General features: G+C 39.9%; 1 protein-coding gene across 1 annotated transcript in view; it reads left to right on the forward strand.

The window, feature by feature from the left end:
* Positions 1-340: 340 nt before the first annotated feature.
* The window catches only part of OVCH2 (ovochymase 2), a 43,531-nt gene continuing 22,934 nt past the window's right edge, over positions 341-20,937 (forward strand). Inside the window, exons 1-10 of the mRNA XM_004455323.2 lie at positions 341-428; positions 2,498-2,607; positions 13,671-13,762; positions 15,199-15,371; positions 15,713-15,808; positions 16,047-16,198; positions 16,829-17,018; positions 18,185-18,208; positions 19,940-20,030; positions 20,153-20,277. Of these exons, the coding sequence (XP_004455380.2) occupies positions 341-428; positions 2,498-2,607; positions 13,671-13,762; positions 15,199-15,371; positions 15,713-15,808; positions 16,047-16,198; positions 16,829-17,018; positions 18,185-18,208; positions 19,940-20,030; positions 20,153-20,277 (1,141 nt within the window). The remainder of the gene's footprint in view (positions 429-2,497; positions 2,608-13,670; positions 13,763-15,198; positions 15,372-15,712; positions 15,809-16,046; positions 16,199-16,828; positions 17,019-18,184; positions 18,209-19,939; positions 20,031-20,152; positions 20,278-20,937) is intronic.

The following is a 20,937-nucleotide window of genomic DNA, read 5'->3' on the forward strand; positions in this document are numbered from 1 at the left end:
TACATGTACAAAGGAGAAGCAATTTTTGCAAATGGAAATCTCAGACACCAACCTCTTTGCTAACCAGGTATATACTGGCAGTAGCAACTTACTGATGTAGGTGTAACAGGACATATAAATCTGATATTTAAAGACTCTGCTTCTGTAGGTTATTCTCCATATCTTCCAAAGATCTTCACAAGAAGCCACATTCAGAAACATCACATGGACATGGCTGAATGCCTCAAGTCTTGGTTAATGAATAACCTTCTAAATTGACTCACTTTTAGTCTCCCAGTCCTTTCTACTTTTGTTCCTTTTTGCTTCTCTAAAATTTCAGGAGAAAATTCTGAGTCTCAAAATGCTTATAAGCAGGAACAAGCTGATTTTACTACTAGGAATGATCTGTTTGGAACACCGGAAATCTACAACTCTTTCTCTTCCCAAAGGTAAGCTCCAAATTAATTCTATAATTACCTTTGTCTGGCAATGGGCACCACAATTCTACTCCATATTCCTTTGGAAAAATAATAGGAGAAGCGAAGATATTTTGAAGATCTAAATGTTTAACATGTAATTATACTGGGCTTCTTTCCTTCAATCTGCAAATGAAATGGTGTGAAACATTTATGAATGGTAGCTTGGAAATGAGCTGGAGAAAAGCTGCTGGATTGTTCTTTTATTTGGACACAGTACCCAATTCCATCCTTTTTCACTGAGAAAATTATGGAAATAATCATGGATTTGGAAGTATTTGTAATTTTTTTGAAAATTATTTTCCTGAGAAATAAGAAGCATGTTCACTGTAATAATTGGTAAATGATACTTTTTCTTTTATTTTCTTGAAGTAACATCATCTGAAAATAGTTCTTGGCAGGCTTCTCCATGGTCACACTTATGCCAACTCTGGGAATCATTATGTCTTCTGCCTTTGCTCCAGTGAATTCAGGAAACAGTACTTTTTTTAACTGAAAAATGTATGATTCATCCATTTTAAACAGTTAGAAATAAGCTTTTAATTCAAACGTCAAAACTACACAGGACTGAGAATTAAAAGACTTAGTGTTACATATATGATCTGCCAGTAGTAAGCTGGGGATCTCTTTGATTCTTAATTTTCTCATCTATAATATTAGAATAATACTTTTGATTTGCAGGGGTAAAATGAGGACTAAATGAGAAGTTATGTGAAAAAACTTTCTACATTTTAAGATGTTAATCAAAATGACTATGTTCTCAAGGATATGTTCTCAAGAAAACATCATTTTCTTCATCCATCTAATTTATATAAGTGCCTATTATATGAGAGAAATTATACTAAACCTTGGAAATGTACAGGTGAATAAGACATAGGTTTTTTTTCCCATCAAGAGTTCATAGTACAGAGAAGGAGACAGACAAACAATTCACTATCACAAAACGGCATGACAAAAACTATAAAAGAGTCAAGGAAAGGATAACACAGCACAAAGGAGAGATATTTAACACAGTTTGGGGAGATCAAGGAAGACTTATCAGTTGAGGTGATCTCTAAGCGAAGGCATAAGGATTAAAGCATTCAGCTAGGCAAAAAAAGTAGAATAAGAATGAAGTAGGTCTTTCTAGCCTCCCCTACCCATGAGAAAACATGTGGAAAAGAATGACCTGCGGTAGGGACAGAAGATACAAATTGAATTGCCAGACAGTCATAAACACTTTGAGCTAGACTATCTCTTAGCTAGGGAGTCAAAAAACTCATCTAAGGGAAGTAAACAAATGCATTTTTTTTTTCAGGGATAAAGTCTGTTCCACAAAGAGGAAGGAGTTTGATTACCTGACAAGCCTATCCTAACCCACCATGGTGCATGAATCAGTACACTTTTCTCTACTCTTATTCTTGAGCTCTCTGACAATTTCCACCTTCAAACAGAATTAAAAGCAAAAAGATTTATTAATACTGACATGTGCTAGGTACAATAGATCATGCTCTCAGACTGGGTTTCCAGGTGGAACAGGGGAGAAGATGTACATGTAAACAATTATAATCTAAGGTAGACCATGGCATCATCCTCTCAACAAATTAACTGAACAACTTCCATGTGTCAGGAGCTGTGCTAGATATTGTGAATATAAATATTTCTAAGGATCAGTTCTTGTCTTTGGGAGCCCACAGTCTAGTTGGAGAGAAAAACATAGAAATAATCATAATGGCCTGTGATAAATGTCACTGAAGTACAGACTGCTATGAGGACCCTCTAAGGGGCCAGAGAGCTCAGAATCAAAGGAGGCACATTCCTGTAGACAACCATCTCTGGTGTCTTTAATCCTTACACCATAAAAGTAGATCTCGTCATGATATTCCCGTTCCATGTCACAAGAGCTACGAATCCGTCTGTACTGAAAATCATAGCAAAAACGAGGATGAACTTAAAGACGGTAACCCTTCTATGTACCCCATGTCCTACAAGTTTTTCTTGCTCAGAAAAGTTTTCATAGGAGCTATCTAATCATCAATTTTTTTCCTTATCTTTTTTCCCAGCTCCCACTTGTGGGCAGAGTCTGATTAAGCCAGGACCCTGGAATTACTTTAACATTTTCAGTCGCATTGTTGGGGGAAACCAAGTGGAAAGGGGTTCCTACCCCTGGCAGGTGAGTCCTAGGCAACATTCTCTGGTGGATGGGCTGTGAATTGTCTCAGATTTGGATCTCCCAAATAGCATGCTATTCATCAGTGTGCTGCCTCCTGCAAAGCTCTTCATCAGAGACTTCATGAGTATCTACAAAGATCCAAGTCTCTTGTGATGTGCACCAGCTGAGTTCCAGAAAAGGTGTGTCCAAAACAGTTATGTACACTACTGACTTGTTCCACCAATTGGAAATGCTGCTCCAAACCTCCAGTCCATAAGACATAAATATCACTTCAAGGAGCTAGAAAAATTTTGAATTTGTAATTTGAAAAATAATTTTCTGGCTCAATGGGTATATTCAGAATATATTTATTTTGTAATAGTTGAGGACAGGGAAGTCAAAGGTTTGGTATCCGCAAACCTAATCTGTGCTTGAAGTAGACGGTTTGTATCTATACATTCTAGTGCTCCTCAGAGAACAGTCAACAGCTTCCTCAAGAGCTAATGTCCTAGGAATGTTGCCTCAATCTGATCTCCAGATCCATCCATCCCATGGAAATGCATTTATGTTTCTGGCCCCTCCCCCAGTTCATAGTGTTTGTCTTTATTGCTTTGGATAATCTACCATCTTTACCCATGTTGTAGCCATATTATATTCTTTACTCTTATTTTTTAATTAGAGTGATCCCTCTATTTTTATTTTTCCTTAGGTCAGTGAACTCTCAGTATGGTTGACTGTGTGTTCAGGTGGTTGATTGAATGGCTACATCATTATCATTTGACTAGTTGATAAAGTAATTAATTACTTTGTTAAATATTTGATTGATAATTTAGTTGCTTGGTCAATTGGCTGGCTGGTCAATTCAGTAGTCCACATTCTGGTCAATTCAGTAGTCAAGGGTGGCTCACTGACTTATACTTATTTGCTCTTTGCTCTATTCATAGCCTCCTCTCTGTATTATATTCTGTTTTTCTATTTCTTACTAAATAATTTAGATTCAAAAGAGAAACAATTCTAATAAATCACTTTTTTTCCTAATCCAAAAAAATGTTAGTATATTCATTAAAATGATTCACTTATATATTGTAGGTCATTTTAGAGACAAATCAAATATCATGAACAGGATAAACCAAAGATATATGTTGGTGAGGTGGATTAAGGGACAAGCTTGAGGGCGGGGCAAGATGGTGGCTGAGTGAGCTTACCTGATAATATCTCCTGCAAAGAAGCGGATGGGCAGTGTTGGAGGCTCTTCAGGACCAGGCTGTTTCAGGATTTTTTCACAACAGGAGGTATCTGGACATCGATTTGGTGGGAAGGTAACAGAGAAAATACGTCTATAAAATATACATGGAGGTCCCCGCTGGACGCGGAAAGCTCCCTCCTTGGGTGGGCAGCGCCATGGCACCGGGCGCTGCCATGGCACTAGGCGCTGCCGTGGCATTTTTTTTTTTTTTGGAGGCTCTGCAGTACTGGGGAATTCATAAGCCCTGAGCACCCTATTGGGGGGTTAATAGGACAGGAGGTGCTTGCAGACCGATTTGGGGAGACAAACGGGAGTTTTATTGCGAAGCGGGGAAATTTTTGATTGCGGACACAAACAATAGCGCTTCCGCCTAGAGCCCCACGCCCCCCAAACCCAGCTGCCGATCTACAATGGACTTAAATTGATAGCAATAGATGCCACCAGGGTCTGGCAGGGTGGGAGACGTTTGGAAGCTGATTAGGAGAATATTCTGCAAAGCATGGGACTTTTGGGTCTGGACTCTGTTATTAGCGTTTCCGGCTGGAGCCCAACCCCCGGGCCTGGCTATTGATCTGCGTCATTAAATTGGCTGCAGTCTAGAGGCACCCCCAGGTGGCCATTCTGGGGGATCACAGGGTGGGAGGGGTCCTGAAGTCATTTGGTGATACATCCACAGAATAGATCCCAGTGAGTGAGTGAATTGTGGGGTACAGAACACAGGATAGAGCTTGCGGATGTGACCTCACCCATAGGGCTGGCACCCAGCTGCGGGGATCCCTGAAGGCTGTGATGCACTGTGGTGCTCCCAGGCTCCCTGTTAACTGGACTTGAGGTTGCCAGGTCTGAGTCCCCGAAACCCTGGTGACCCACAACCCAGAGACTCACACCTCTTGAGTCTTCAATATCTCAGACTTTCCATCCCTGAATCCATCACACCCGGAGGTCCATCTGAGGTCACTGAATGTCCTAGCCCTCAACGTTTGCATTTTTTCACTTTTGTTTTGTTTTGTTTTGTTTTGATTTTTATCCTATTTTATTTTTTATTTTATTTTTTTAATGTTCTGATTGCTAACATTGCATTATCCTCTAGTCTTTTCTCCCAGCGTATCGCCCAAAGTCTTTTTTCTTCAGTTATTTAGGGTTTTTTTTTAATTGGTATTGTGGCTGTGGTGGTTGCTGTATATCTTTTTTCTCTTTTCCCTATCTGTTCCCTGCCCTTTACCCACCCTCCTTTTCTTTCTTCCTTTCTTCTCTCTTTTTTTTCTCTCTCTCTCTCATCCCTCATCTTCTTCTTATTTTATTTAAACTATACAATAGGTGCTGCAGGGAACACCTCACAATTGCTGGGTTTCCTCATCCTCCACTGCCTCATTTCTATGTGAATATATTTTGGCTATATACACTATCCACTTTCCCCTACATCTTGATAGCCTCCATCATCTACTGTCTCTCCTATATTCCACCTCCCTTTCTTTGATCCACAAAGTGTCTAACTCTTAATTTCTAATACCTTTGTTTTGTTTTCTGTCTGTTATCCACTCTTGAAACTATTGCCTTTCTTTTCTCTTTCCTCTCTCACAAAAACAATAGCTTTTTAATTCATACCATATTCCTCCCATATTCAGTCGATGACTTCATTATAGGTACTCTACCTACTGCTATAACTCTACACAATTTACATGAATCTAACCTCCATCCACCCAGATCTCATATTGTTGCAACAAAAATCTACAAACCAAACCAGTAATCAGGAAAACATGGCTGAATCTAATCAACAAACTAAAAATCAGGAAGGGGAGCAGAACTTTGCACAAGCAATGAAAGATATCAGAACATTTATCACCGACAAATTTAATGAAGTAAAGGAAGAGGTCAACAACATGAAGACAACACTTGGAGGGGAAATTGCAGATATACGCAAAAAGATAACAGATATGATGGGAATGAACACCACAGTTCAAGAAATCAAAAATACACTTGCAGCAAATATCAGCAGACTAGAAGAGGCAGAGCAGAGAATTAGTGATGTGGAAGACAGTACATTGGAAGTCAAACAGATAGTAGAATTGATCGATAAAAAGACAGAAAAAATCCAGCTAGGACTTAGGGACCTGAATGAGAATGCAAAACGCTCAAACATACATATTATAGGCATTCCAGAAGGAGAAGAGAAGGGAAAGGGGTCAGAAGGAGTATTGCAGGAAATAATGGCTGAAAACTTACCAAATCTACTGAAAGAGACAGATGTACATATCCAAGAAGCACAGCACACCCCACTGGTCATAAACCCCAACAGGACCACCCCAAGACATATATTTGTCAAATTATCCAATGCTCAAGACAAAGAGAAAATTCTAAAAGCAGCAAGGGAAAAGAAAACCATCACATACAAGAAAAGCTCCATAACATTAAGTGCTGATTTCTCATCTGAAACCATGGAGGCAAGAAGGCAGTGGTATGATATAGTCAAGGTCCTAAAGGAAAAAATTTTCCAACCAAGACTACTCTATCCAGCTAAACTAGCATTCAAAAATGATGGAGAGTTCAAAATATTCACATATAAGCAGAAACTGAAAGAGTATGCCAACAAGAAACCTCCCCTTCAAGAAATTCTAAAGGGAGTTCTGCAGGAAGAAAGGAAAAAACAGGACAGGCAGAGTGGGAAGAGAGTGTAAGAGCAAAAAAAAAATAGAAGGAAAAAAAGGCAAACAAAATATAAGAAACACAAAAAATATGGCTAACACAAATAATTCCTTGAAAGTAATAACACTGAATGTCAATGGATTAAACTAACCTATCAAAAGATTCAGACTGGGACATTGGATAAGGAAATATGACCCATCTATATGCTGTCTACAAGAGACACATCTTAGACCCAGAGACTCATGGAGGTTGAAAGTGAATGGCTGGAAAACAATCATACAAGCAAACAATAACCAAAAAAAAAGGCAGGAGTAGCTATATTAATATCAGACAAAATAGACTTTAAATGCGAAACAATTGTGAGAGACAAAGAAGGATACTACATTTTAGTAAAAGGGACAATCCATCAAGAAGATCGAACAATCATAAATATTTATGCTCCTAACAAGGGTGCCTTAAATACGTGAGGCAAAAGCTGGAAAAACTAAGTGAAAAAATAGATGCATCTACAATTATAGTGGGGGATTTTAATACACCACTATCAATTCTTGACAGAACATCTCAAAAGAGAATCACTAAAGAAACAAAACATTTGAACAGTATATTAGAGGAGCTGGATCTAATAGACATATATACATCACTACACCCAAACACAGCAGGATATACATTTTTCTCAAGTGCACATGGATCATTCTCCAAGATAGACCATATGCTAGGCCTCAAAGAAAGGCTTAATGAATTCAGAAAGATCGAAATCATACAAAATAATATCTCTGACCACAGGGGAGTGAAGCTGGAAATTTGCAAGGGACAGAGGCCCAGATTTCACACCAAGATTTGGAAATTAAACAGCACACTCTTAGAAAAACAGTGGATCAAAAAGGAAATCTCAAAAGAAATCAATGACTACCTTGAAAGAAATGAAAATGATAATAAAACATACCAAAATTTATGGGATGCAGCAAAAGCAGTACTGAGAGGGAAATTTATAGCCATAAATTCATATATTAAAAAAGAAGAAAGAGAAAAAATTGAAGAACTAACTGCACATTTGAAGGAATTAGAAAAACAACAACAAAGTAACCCAACTGGAAGAAGAAGCAAGGAAATAACAAAGATAAGAGAAGAACTAAATGAAATAGAAAATAAGAAAGCACTTGAAAAGATAAACAAGACCAAGAGCTGGTTTTTTGAGAAGATCAACAAATTTGACAAACCTTTAGTGAGACTAACAAAGAAAAAAAGAGAGAAGATGTAAATACACAAAATAAGAAATGAGAAAGGCAATATCACCACTGACCACACAGAAATAAAGACTATCATAAGAGGATACTTTGAAAAACTATATTCCAACAAAAATGACAATTCAGAGGAAATGGACAAATTCCTAGAAACACATAAGCAGCCCATATTGATGAAAGAAGAAATTGATGATCTTAACAAACCAATCACAAGCAAAGAGATAGAATCAGTCATTAAAAACCTCCCAACTAAGAAGAGCCCAGGGCCAGATGGCTTCACAGGTGAATTCTACAAAACATTCCGGAAAGAACACCAATCCTGCTGAAACTCTTCCAAAAAATTGAAACAGAATGAACATTGCTGAACTCCTTCTATGATGCCAACATTACCCTAGTACCAAAGCCAAACAAAGACACCACAAGAAAGGAAAATTACAGACCAATTTCTCTAATGAACCTAGACGCAAAAATACTTAACAAAATACTTGCTAATCGTATTCAACAACACATTAAATGAATTATGCACCATGATCAAGTGGGATTTATTCCAGGTATGCAAGGATGTTTCAACATAAGAAAATCAATCAATGTAATACACCATGTAAACAGACTGAAGCAAAAAAATCACATGATTTTATCTATAGATGCAGAAAAAGCATTTGACAAAATGCAGCACCCTTTCTTGATAAAAACACTCCAAAAGATCAGAATACAAGGAAATTTTTTGAACATGATAAAGAGTATATATGAAAAACCTACAGCCAACATTGTTTACAATGGAGAAATCCTAAAATCCTTCCCTCTAAATTAGGAACAAGACAAGGATGCCCATTGTCTCCCCTTCTATTTAACATTGTCTTAGAAGTACTTGCTCGAGCACTGAGGCAAGAACCAGATATAAAAGGCATTCCAATTGGAAAGGAAGAGGTCAAAATTTCATTATTTGCAGAAGACATGATCCTATACATAGAAAACACTGAGAGATCTACAACAAAGCTTCTAGAACTCATAAATGAGTTTAGTAAGTCGCAGGTTATAAGATCAATGCGCAAAAATCAGTAGCATTTCTGTACACTAATAATGAGCAAGATCAGGAGGAAATCAAGAAACAAATACCATGCACAATAGTAAATAAAAAAATCAAATACTTAGGAATAAATTTAACTAAAGAGGAAAAAACTTATACACTGAGAACTATACAAGACTGTTCAAGGAAATCAAAGAAGACCTAAATAAATGGAAGACTATTCCTTGTTCATGGATAGGAAGACTGAATATTATTAAGATGTCTATCCTACCAAAACTGATCTACACATTCAATGCAATCCCAATAAAAATCAACACAGCATTCTTTAAGGAACTAGAAAAACTAACTATGAAATTTATTTGGAAAGGAAAGAGGCCCCGAATAGCCAAAGACATATTGAAAAAGAAAAACGAAATTGGAGGAATCACACTTCTTGACTTCAAAACATACTACAAAGCTACAGTAGTGAAAATAGCATGGTATTGGCATAAGGAGAGACACACAGACCAATGGAATCGAATTGAAAGTTCTGATATAGAACCTCAAGTATATAGCCATATAATATTCGATTAAGTCACCAAACCCTCTCAACTGGGAGAGAATGGCCTATTCAACAAATGGTGCCTGGAGAACTGGATAGCCATATGTAGAAGAATGAAAGAGGATTACCATCTCATACCTTATACAAAGATCAACTCAAGATGGATCAAAGACCTAAATATAAGAGCCAAGACCATAAAGATCTTGGAAAGCAGTGTAGGGAAACATCTACAGGACCTTGAAATAGGAAATGGCTTCATGAATATCACACCAAAAGCACGAGCAGCAAAAGAACAAATAGATAAATGGTACTTCCTCAAAATTAAAGCCTTCTGCACCTCAAAGGAGTTTGTCAAGAAAGTAAAAAGGGAACCCACACAATGAGAGAAAATATTTGGCAACCATATATCTGATAAGAGACTTATAACTTGCGTATATAAAGAACTCCTATATCTTGAAAATTAAAAGATAAACAACCCATTTTAAAAATGGGAAAAAGATTTAAACAGACACTTCTCCAAAGAAGAAATACAAATGGCTAAAAAGTACATGAAAAAATGCTCCAAATCTCTAGCTATCAGGGAAATGCAAATCAAAACTACAATGAGATACCATCTTACTCCCATAAGATTGGCAGCTATGAAAAAAACAGAAGAATACAAATACTGGAGAGAATGTGAAGAAAGGGGAACACTCATCCACTGCTGGTGGGAATGCAGAAGGATCCAACCATTCTGGAGGACAGTTTGGCGGTTCCTCAAAAAACTAACCACAGTTTTGCCATATGATCCAGCAATACCACTGCTAGGTATATACCCAGCAGAACTGAAAACAAGGACACAAACTGATACATGTACACCAATGTTCATAGCAGCATTGTTCACTATTGCCAAAAGTTGGAATCAACCCAAATGCCCATCAACAGATGAGTGGATCAATAAAATGTGGTATATACACACAATGGAATACTACTCGGCTGTAAGAACAAATACACTACAAACACATGTGATAACATGGATGAATCTTGAGAACCTTATGTTGAGTGAAGCAACCCAGGCATTGAAGGACAAATACTACATGACCTCAGTGATATGAAATAAGCAAGCTGCCTCAGAGAGCTAGAGACTGGAAAATAGGCTTACAGGAAATTGGGGGGTGGAGGAAGGATGTGAGCTGACGTCTGCAGGGGTGGAATCTATGATGAGCTGGTGGTAAGTATGAGCACAAAGAAGAGATAAAATGGGGGCAAGGGGTTGCCTTTGGGTGGGGCTTTGCGGGTTTGAGGGGGCTGGGGATGGGCAGATGGGTAATATTGCCCACAAAATTGGGGGGAGGGAGAGGCAACATATGAACATAGGAGAGTGTCAGGTGTTGGTTGAGAGTAAAATACTGAGAAAATCGTATCAAAATATAATTTGGAGGGTTACCTGTTTAGGATGCTCGGAGGGGATGGTCTGATGCGGGATGGACTCCTGGGGAATGTCTGAATGCTCATTTTGCCAGGATGGGTTGTACCATTGGGTAGAGACCCAAGTAGTGAGAGTTGGGGTGGACCCACATCCTGGAGAGGACTAATGCCATCAAATAGAGGGAACCGTATCTCTCGAGAGAAAGGGTGGCTCCCAGGGCATTAGGGCAGTTGAGCAAGTCAGGCCCTGAACACTGTTGCAAGTATCTCTGGACATGGCTCCTCGGGAAATGGAGATTGGCTGTCACTGTGGGCCCCAAGGGGAGGGGAAAATGGATGTTGAATGAATGGAACCAAGGTAAATGTGGGGGCAAGAGAGGAGTTTCGTGAGAGTACACGAGGATGAATATAAAACATGTAATATTACACCAAAAGCATATAGGGGACAACAGACTAATAATGTAAACCATAATGTAAAACATAGGACAACTAAAAAATTTAGAAAACTGTATATCCTAAAGTATGGACCACAATGTAAGCACAGATGTCACCTTGTTTGAAAGCTATTGTTTTGGATTCTGTACATCAGTTTCAGTAAATATGATATGAATAAGTTAAAAGATTTTCGCTGTGGAAGGGAAAAGGTTTTATGGTGGATATGTGGGAGTACTGTATATTGTATATATGAATTACTGTGATCTAAGACTCTTGTGAAGAGAAACTCAATAATTAGGAAAAAAGAAAAGAAAAAGATAGGATGTAGAATTTTTCCAAATCAATACGTACTCTAGATCTAACCTTTAAACTCATCGCTATATTCCATTTTACTAGTAAGGGAACCTGACATTATATTGGGCTTTGCTTTACAGGAAGTTTTGGATCACAGAGTGGTTCAACAATGGTGGCGGAGGAATACTGGTATGGGATGTTATTGACAGGCTATATATGGTTGACAGGGAGTTATACAGGGCATATGTCCAGGGTGCATGGTAATGTTTGGATATACTCATAGTGGAAACAATTAAAAACAACAGCTGGGGGGGGTACCCGGTTCCTGGCCAGGGGTGCTCTGTCGTGGTCCCTAGGGGAGCAGCGGCAGTCCCCCAGGTGTAACGGTAAGAACCAGGAAGGAATGAGGGTCCAACAGTGGGCTCCTGATACTAATGACTATGCTTGTGAGCCTATATGCCTGAAATAAGAACAAGGCCTAGAGCAGCATTGTGCCTGGGAGTTTTCTCCTGACAGCCTTCATGTTACTCAAATGTGGCCAGTCTCATAGCCAAACTCAGCATGTAGATGCAGTGCATTCCCCCAGCGTGGGACATGACACCCAGGGATGAGCCTCCCTGGCACCGAGGGATCACTACAAAATACCAGCTGAAGACGCAACTAGAAAATGACCTTGAATTAAAGGTTCAACGCGGACGAGCAGAATATGCCTGTCTACATATAATAACATGACTTTAAAATGCTGTTTGACCTAATGTAAGGGGGAAATGGAAAGGAGAAATGAGTTTATATGGCTATGAGTTTCTAAAAAAGAGTCTGGAGGTTGTCAGAAGGATTGCCCTTATGCACATCTGAGCAGTCCCAGAGACAGATGAAGTAGATACAACCCCAGGTATTGGTTCTTTTGAAGGCTAAATAGACCCACAGGTTCTATGGTCATGGCAGATGGGTTCACTGCCCTGTCAGTTGGCCCTTCTTTGGAGTTGGTGTTTCTGCATGATGGAACTGGACTCAGATGGGATCTCTTTTCACAAGATTTTCATGCTACTTTACTGGAATTGTAGTTGGTGTTGGGGTTTAAGGTATATTTAGGGGATTTGAATCTCTGGACTGACAATATGATAGCCAGGCCCTGAACCTCAACAGAATTCAACTCCTACACTCTGATTTATTGGACTTACCCCACTCAGTTAACATGGAGTTGAAGAATGTCAACCACCACACCATGGAGCCTAGAGAGCCTACAACTGAAAGCAGGAGGATTGCATCCAGTATCCATGTGGAATCTAAGCTCCCTCTTGACATAGATGTGCAATGGACACAACCAATCCAATGTCCACAGAGAAAATGTGGCATTGGTTTGGGAAGGGTGGCCATAGTGGCTGCTGGGTGTGGGAATGGGAGGAAGAGATGAGATGTGGAGGCGTTTTCGGGACTTGGAGTTGTCCTGGGTGGTGCTTCACGGACAATTACGGGACATTGTAGATCCCCCCAGGGCCCACTGGATGGAACGTGGGAGAGTGTGGGCTATGATGTGGACCATTAACTATGAGGTGCAGCGATGCCCAGAGATGTACTCACCAGATGCAATGGATGTGTCAGGGTGATGGGAGAGAGTGTTGCTGTGGTGGGAGTGGGGGGTGGGAGCGGTGGGGTTGAATGGGACTTTATATTTTTTGAATGTAATATTTTTTTAAAAATGAATTTAAAAAAAAAGGGACAAGCTTGAAGAAGTTTTATTAATCTTATAGCTAAAAGTATGAGAATAAGGACAGCAGCTCCAGATTATTTCCCTGAGAGGCTTGGTAGAACTGGAGCATGTGTTGAGAGATCCCTTAATTCTTACCTTACCTTTCTCCCAAATCTCTTCAGCAGTATTGTGCTTTATCTAATACTCCTTTTTCTTCATTCAAAGATATTGCTCATATTGTTAGAACAACAGTCTAACAATATGAGTACTATAAAAATAAATAAATAACAACCGTATTGACTGCCAACTAAACTAAAACCCCAATAACCAATTATCTCATTTAACTCCCTCCCTTCCAGGTCAGTGGGGGAATTGTTCTGGTTCCAGCACTGCTCTTCTTTCAGAGCTAAAGTGAGATGCATTTTGCTCCTTCACAGTCAATGATTCCTGATATTTATGAGGAAGATATCTGGATCTGTGTTTCAGAACGTGCTCAGCCTCCAGGTTTTAAGGGTTCCCAGGGCATTAACTTGCTCCCATTTAAGGTCTTTGTGATTTAGGTGTCTCTGAAACGAAAGCAGAAGCACATCTGTGGTGGAACCATCATCTCTCCACAGTGGGTGATCACAGCTGCTCACTGCGTAGTAAAAAGGTAGGGAAGACCTGTCCCATGAATGAAGGTCAGCTCACTTTTCCCCCTCCCTTGGTATCAGCTGCAATCCTCAAAACATGGTCCTGTGTGAAGAACATCCTAAATGCATAACACAAACAAGACTCAGTGACATTGTCAAAAAGTACTCCACTTAGTAGAAAACATACAATACCTGAAGGAACAGAATACTCTGCTTACTTAAATATGACTGGAAGTTAGTAAAGAATAATAGTTACCCATTATCCAAGTGAGAAAAAAAAATCACTAAAGAAGGATTTTTCAAAGTTCCTCTCCTAGCTTTCTTCAATTTCAGCCAAAAAATAAAAATGAAAATCCAGTTCATTACACATCTTAAGAAGGAGATAAAATAAAACAAGGAGAGGCCAGTGAAACATAGACTCCAATATCTTCCTTCCTATTGATCCTGCCTCTCTGATAGTCTCACCTTAACAACTTCCATCCTTTATACACGTGCATGTATGTTCCAAATATTCTATTGTCGTCAGTATTCTTGGGACACACTAGGTTACAATCAAAATCATGTCCCCATATCTTCCCTCTTTCATTTAAATTCTGCAAAATATTTCCTGGATGCTGACTTGATATCAGACACTAGTAGGACTAGGAGGACTAAGACCTGATTCCTGCCCCCGGATGGTCTAAAGAAGATTCAACTGATAATTTCACTACAACGTGGCAGGTGGCTAGGCTAGAGAGATGCTATGTGTTATGTTAGATATCTAATATAGCCAAGGGTCAGGGAAGACTACTAAGAGAATTTGATGCCCTTTCCAATTTTGTATAAAAGAATAACTTTTGTACAAAATCCAGCAGGATGGCACACCCAAAGTTCTGATTCCATCTCCAATGCATTCTACCAAGCTCCTCTCAAATAGCAATGCCCCAGGAAGAAGGGGAATAGAATGGCCTAAATTATAAAACATAAGGGGAAGGTAAGGAGAAGATCCCCTTCTCCCATTGCTGTAATCAGTCCCAAAGCCCTGAGTGTGCATGCTCTCCAGGACACATAAGATCTCTGACATTGAAACAGTATACTTAGTGGGGTTCACAGATCATTCTGAAATGATCCGACTGATACCGAGGCCAGGCTAACCTCTGGGGTAGCTAAACAAAGTCTCCTGAAGCTTAGGAGCTCTGAATTACTATACACACACACATACATACATATACACACACACACACAAATATTCATACATATAATACATCTTTAGGCCTTTTTCCTGAGTCCTCCATGGAACTGGAAATCTCTGCATTTTTTTCTAGTAGTGTTAGAATCATTCTTGCTTTCTCTGCTTAACAGCCACATATCCCAGATGACCCATCTGTATCATGTTGAAGAAGCCAAGTTGTCAACCACTACAACTGTACTCAAAAGCTCCATGAAACCCACCCACTTTACTGCTTCCTCTTTACAGAAAAAGTGCATCAACTTTGAATGTTACTGCTGGAGAACATGACTTGAAACAAAGAGAGCCAGAAGAGCAAACTCTTACCATTGAAACCATCATCATACATCCATATTTCACCACCAAGAAACCAATGGACTATGATATCGCCCTTTTGAAGATGGCTGGAGCTTTCCATTTTGGTAAACATTTGAAACCCATAGCTCACCCTAAATAATGGCACATTACCTGCAGTATATGTTAAGTAATATATGTCAAACAGTTCTGAGTCATGAGCTCTGATACAAGAATTTGGGGGTAAAGAGTCCCCTATCTAACACTTAATTTGCTTGTAGATCTGGATATAGGATTATGTGGAGTCAGGGGAGGGTCAGGTGTGACAAGTGGCCCATGGAGATGCCAGGCAGAGATGTCACAACTCTGACAAGGCCTTTGGAAGAATATCTGGATGCTGTTTGGTAAGTTGCTTATAATATCTTTTCCTCCATCGATGAAACAAGCCCTGCCTTGTTCTTATCTTCAGGTGAATTTGTGGGACCTGTGTGTCTTCCAGAGTCAGGAGAGCGATTTGAGGCTGGATTTATTTGTACAACAGCAGGCTGGGGCCGCTTGACTGAAGGTAAGAACTTCCATGCCACACCTCCCAATGAGTGATAAGAACTTTTTGGTGCATAAGCAGAAAATAAAAGTTTTAATCTATTTCTAAGAACAATGTGCAAACATTTTTAAAGACAGGGAACATCATATTATACATAGAAATTCAGGTATTTCTAAAAAACACAAACCTGAATAGGGCATCTTCAGCTCAGAAGGATGAAAGAGCACCTGACTAGGGCTCCTGCCTCTGTGTTTTCCAGATGGCCTCCTCCCGCAAGTCTTGCAGGAAGTGAACCTACCCATTTTAACCCAGGAGGAGTGTGCAGCAGCCATGTTAACTCTAAAGAAGCCCATCAGTGGGCAGACCTTTCTCTGCACAGGCTTCCCAGATGGAGGAAGAGATGCATGTCAGGTATGTGGTAGCTGCTGGGCTGCCAGGCCCTAAGCAAGGCTTCTTTAGCTTTATAACACAGTGAGGGGCTGAAAAAAGACTGGAAGGAAGACTGGACTGTAGAAAGAAGGATGACAGGAAAGGTCAAGTCAAAATAAAAGACCAACTTAAACAACCTATATTTACCAGAGAATATGAATTCAGAGAAGGTATTTCACCTTTTCCAAAAGACCACATGACAGAGAACCACTAATTCTTTCCTACTTAGAGACTGCCCAGTTTAAGGATAATGGGAACCTTACTTTCCCTCCGTCCTTCTTGCTGACTGAGAGACCTGAGGTCAGTTTTAATGCTAGGCATAACTTCTCGAGAGTGTAGGATGACACTGGGGAAGGAAGAAAGTCTAATGCTTTGATGAAAGCCTATGATGGGGAAGAAGGAGAAGGAATTGATGGACTGAAATGACATTTAAGGATCATATGGGAATGAACTTTGGCTGTTCTCTCAAGTTCCTAAATCTATTAGAAGCTATAAGAAGGGAAGGAATTTCAATGATCTTCATCTAGCACCCTTGTAGGAGGAAAAGAATAGGCACTCTGGCTTAGCTTAGACACCAAGCAATGATGGTAACAGAGGCTTTTCCCCCTGCAGGGTGATTCAGGAGGTTCCCTTATGTGCCGAAATAAGAAAGGAACCTGGACTCTGGCTGGCGTGACTTCTTGGGGCTTGGGTTGTGGTCGAGGCTGGAGAAACAATACGCAGAACAATGATCAAGGATCCCCTGGGATCTTCACAGACCTTAGTAAAGTGCTTCCTTGGATCCACAGACATGTTCAAACTGGTAATGAAGCCAGCACACAAGGTTAAGAAGCTGTCATTCTGCTAGGGTCATAGAGAATATCAGCAGAGTCTGAGCAAGGCAAAGCCACTGAGGAGAGAGGCTCTGCTTCTGTTCTCAGTGTGGCACATAAGGATTGTAATATTTATTAAGTCTAAAACGAGAGTAAAATATGGTATGTGCTATAGCATGCAAATCCTCAATGAAATATAAATCCTTCCATCCTAGACTTTCTCAAATTTGTTTTTAATTGAAACTTTATCAGTTGGTGGTACGTTTTCACCACTTACTTCTCAATTGTGCTAGCAAGTTTCAGCAAGCTATAGCACAGATCAGTAGCTGTCAATCAGGGCAATTTTGTCCCCCAAAGGAATATATCAGGAGACACATTTGGCTGTCACAACTCAGAGGGTAAGGGGTGCCACTGGCATCTAGTGGGAAGAGGCCAAGGAGGCTGTTAAACATCCTATGTAATACAAAGGATAGCCCTCCACAACAAAGAATGATTGAACCCCAAACATCAACAGAACCCAAACTGAGAGGCCCTGGTATAGACCCAGGTCCCATGAGTCTGAAAAAGCCAGGGTCCATTTATAGCCTTCTACCAGACTGACAAATGAGTTCATTACAATTTGTTTCTGGTTCCAAACCCAACTTAATTGTTTTCTTAATTAGCTGTTGCCTTCCTGACTCAATAAAGCTCCTAGCCTTTCCCAAAAGCATTTATTTAAATTAATTTAGTAAGAACTATTCCTAATTTCAATAATATGATATAGCAGCAGGTATCTTAGTCCTCAGTTCAAGCTGTACCTACCCCAGCAATTCATTTGTGGTTGTGGGAAGCTTATTTCCATCTCCAGTCTCTTGTTTTCATGTAAAATGAGGGGGTAAACCAGATGGCCTCCTCCGATTCTGTGTAATTTTCAAGCCAATAATTGCCTGCTTCTTAATTAGTTTAATAAAGAGAGTAAAAGTATCCCCTCGAAACACTGTGGACCCCTTTCCTGCTTTATTAAGTTAATCCCTTCTGTTCTTTCCACAGACTAAACTTTCATTAGTTGCATGTTAACTTAAAAATATCTGCAGGGATATCAGGGAGATGCTGACTTCTCAAAAGTTTGTTCAGGATACCAACAGACTTGAGTTGCATCTTTTTCTTTTTTTCTCAGGGAAACAGAGAAAGATCTCCAGAGGTAGGTATTCTTCACATCATGAATGAATAACTAACATTTTTTAAATATAAAAGTTTTAAAAATCAAAAGTTTCCCCCTACAAGTACTCTTTATGCTCACCAGGTATAAAACCACCCTTGGTGCATCCACAGCCATTCCCTGCCCATCTCTTCCCTCACTGTACCCAGAAGGAGCCCTTGCTTTCCTCCCATTTCCTTTCTCATCATTCCAGAGCTCTACCTCAATTCAAGCAAACATGTCATATCAAGCCCTAACTTTGGATCAGGGCCTCAAGGGAGGAGGGAGAAGCAGTGGAGACATGGCAAATTAGCCATGTCCCTTGCCCTGAAAGTGCCCTGTTTATAAAGGGGACTCACCCTCGGCGTTAACATTGAATTTACTCCACAATGGACTTCCTCTGTGACTTTGGGCAAGCTCCTAACATCAGGAAGAGTTTGGACAAGATGGTCTCTAAGATACCTTTCTCAAGTGTTCAGTGGTTCTGTAAGTCTGTGGAACTATTAACAAAGAGCAAAGTGGGGGAAAAGTACCTTGATAGTTCAAAAGGAATGACAGACTGCTTCCAGCTGAAGAAACAGAGGAGGCTTTGAAGCACAATTAGCTTTTAAGCTGAACCCTGAAGGATGAGAAGAGTTTTGTCAGATGAAAATGGGATATGGGGAAAGAAAAGTATTCTCGCTCAAGGACTCATCCTTATTAAAGGATGAACAGTAAAGGACAGAGAGAGGAAAATGTAGAGCATAACAGAGACCAGTTAGTCAGCAAGAGCAGCTGAAGGGTAGGATGAATGACAGGGTGTTATAAAGGAGAATATTAGAAAGATAACTTGAAACCAAATTACGAAAATTTTGAATGCAGTCCAAAGAGTTGGACATTATTGAGTAACAGGAGTGGATTAATTAGATAAATAGATTAGAGCTTAACTTTAGTGGTATAACAGCAGCAAGTAGGGGAAGGATTGGAGGGGAAAATAATTCAAGGTGGCCTCACAAGATGATGCCTTAGTTCAAGAGATAAGAAGAGAAGCCTTGAATGAGGGCAATGGCTGGAGAATAGGAAGGATGGAATAGAAACAAGATGAATTAGGATTTACAGCCAATTAGATGAAGGGCACTGAGGGAGAGAGAGGAGTCAAGAATGATACCAAAGTTTTGAGCTTGAGAGACTAGAAGGGCATATAAAAGTATGAAATCAGCGCGAAAGCAGTTTTGCAGACTTAAAGGGAAGACTATATGGGACATGTTAATTTTCAGGGTGGAGATATCTGGTACAGTTGTAACATCAAGTCTAAAGTTCAGAACTGTAGAAAAAATAGTTGAAATTGTGAGTATGAATGAAACTGGCCGGAGGGTTCACATAGAGAGAAAAACCGATAAGTAAAGATAGAACCTGCGGAATACTTATATTTATAGGATGGAGTAATAGGGTCAAAGAAAAAGAGTTAAGAAATTACAGAATATCAAGATTAAGCAGGATCTAAAAGGAAGAAAGGAAAAGAAAAGAAAAGAAAGAAAAAAAAAAAGATAGGAAAAGGCATCACACAAGTCAAGCCAGGAAAAGATTTCAGAAAGAAAAGGAGCATGCATAAAGTGTTCAAAGAGGTAGGAGAAGAATCAGAAGACCACAGTCTTTGTACAGCTTCTAGGTGTGTGTGTGTGTGGGGGGGTGCCCTGTGGATATTGTGGCTAGCCATCACCATTAGCCCTGATTCTCTGTGGTTTTCCCTCCCAGCCTCATGCAGTGAGCAGGATGCTACAGTCAGCAAGTCTGAGGGGGAGCTGCACTTCCCAGAAAGTCCCCACCTGTATTATGAAAGCAACCAGTGAGTAGCCCCACCCTGCCTCCACCCCTTACTCCCACCTCAGGTATGGCTGTGCGCATTATTGGACTGTGATAGTCCCTTTCTGGCTAAAAATAACACCCTCTCAATATATCTACCTGCAGACTATGTGTTTGGACCCTGAGGGTGCCAGAGAAAATGCATGTGTTACTCAACTTTTCCAGCTTAGATATGGAGTCTTGTTACCACAATTACATGTCAATATATTCTTTAGAAGACAGACTTATTGGTGAGTGGATTTTCACATTGTCAAATGGAAACAAGTGCTAAGTAGGTTTCATGGGGCCTGGTTTCAGCCGACTGGCACTGAGACACCGATAAATACCATATATCCTGTCTCTAAGAGACTCAGAACTGGGAGTAAGAAAGAACTGAATCCAAGTATGGGGTAACAGCTTTGTTAATGGCTGCAGGACCACAGAGTATTTTACTTGCTGCATCTGCTTACCATCAAACCAGGCTTACTCAACCCATTTGCCCTGCCTAGAGCATATCAGAAATTTAAAAAAACAGATACATTTTAGGGCTTCCCAGGCAGAATGCTGCTTTCCTAAGCATGGGAATGACCTTTACCTGTCTCATCAAGCTAAGAGGAAAAAATTCTAATAGGCAACCATGAGACGGAGATAAGGGTTACTTATACTAAAAACAGAAATGGAGTAAGATTTCTTTATGGTTCTCAACTGGGGTCAATTTAACCTCCCAGGACACATTTGACAACACCTTGGAAACATTTTTGGTTGTCACAACTGGGGAGGTTTTGCAAGTATCTAGTGTATAGAGGTCAAGGATCCTGCCAAGCATCCTACAACATGCAAGACAATCTGAACACAAAGAATATTCTGGCTCAAAATGTAATAGTGCTGAGAAGTTGAAAAAGCCTGGTTTA

Source organism: Dasypus novemcinctus, chromosome 10, assembly GCF_030445035.2.
Source record: "Dasypus novemcinctus isolate mDasNov1 chromosome 10, mDasNov1.1.hap2, whole genome shotgun sequence".
In the NCBI taxonomy this organism is placed as follows: Eukaryota; Metazoa; Chordata; class Mammalia; order Cingulata; family Dasypodidae; genus Dasypus; species Dasypus novemcinctus.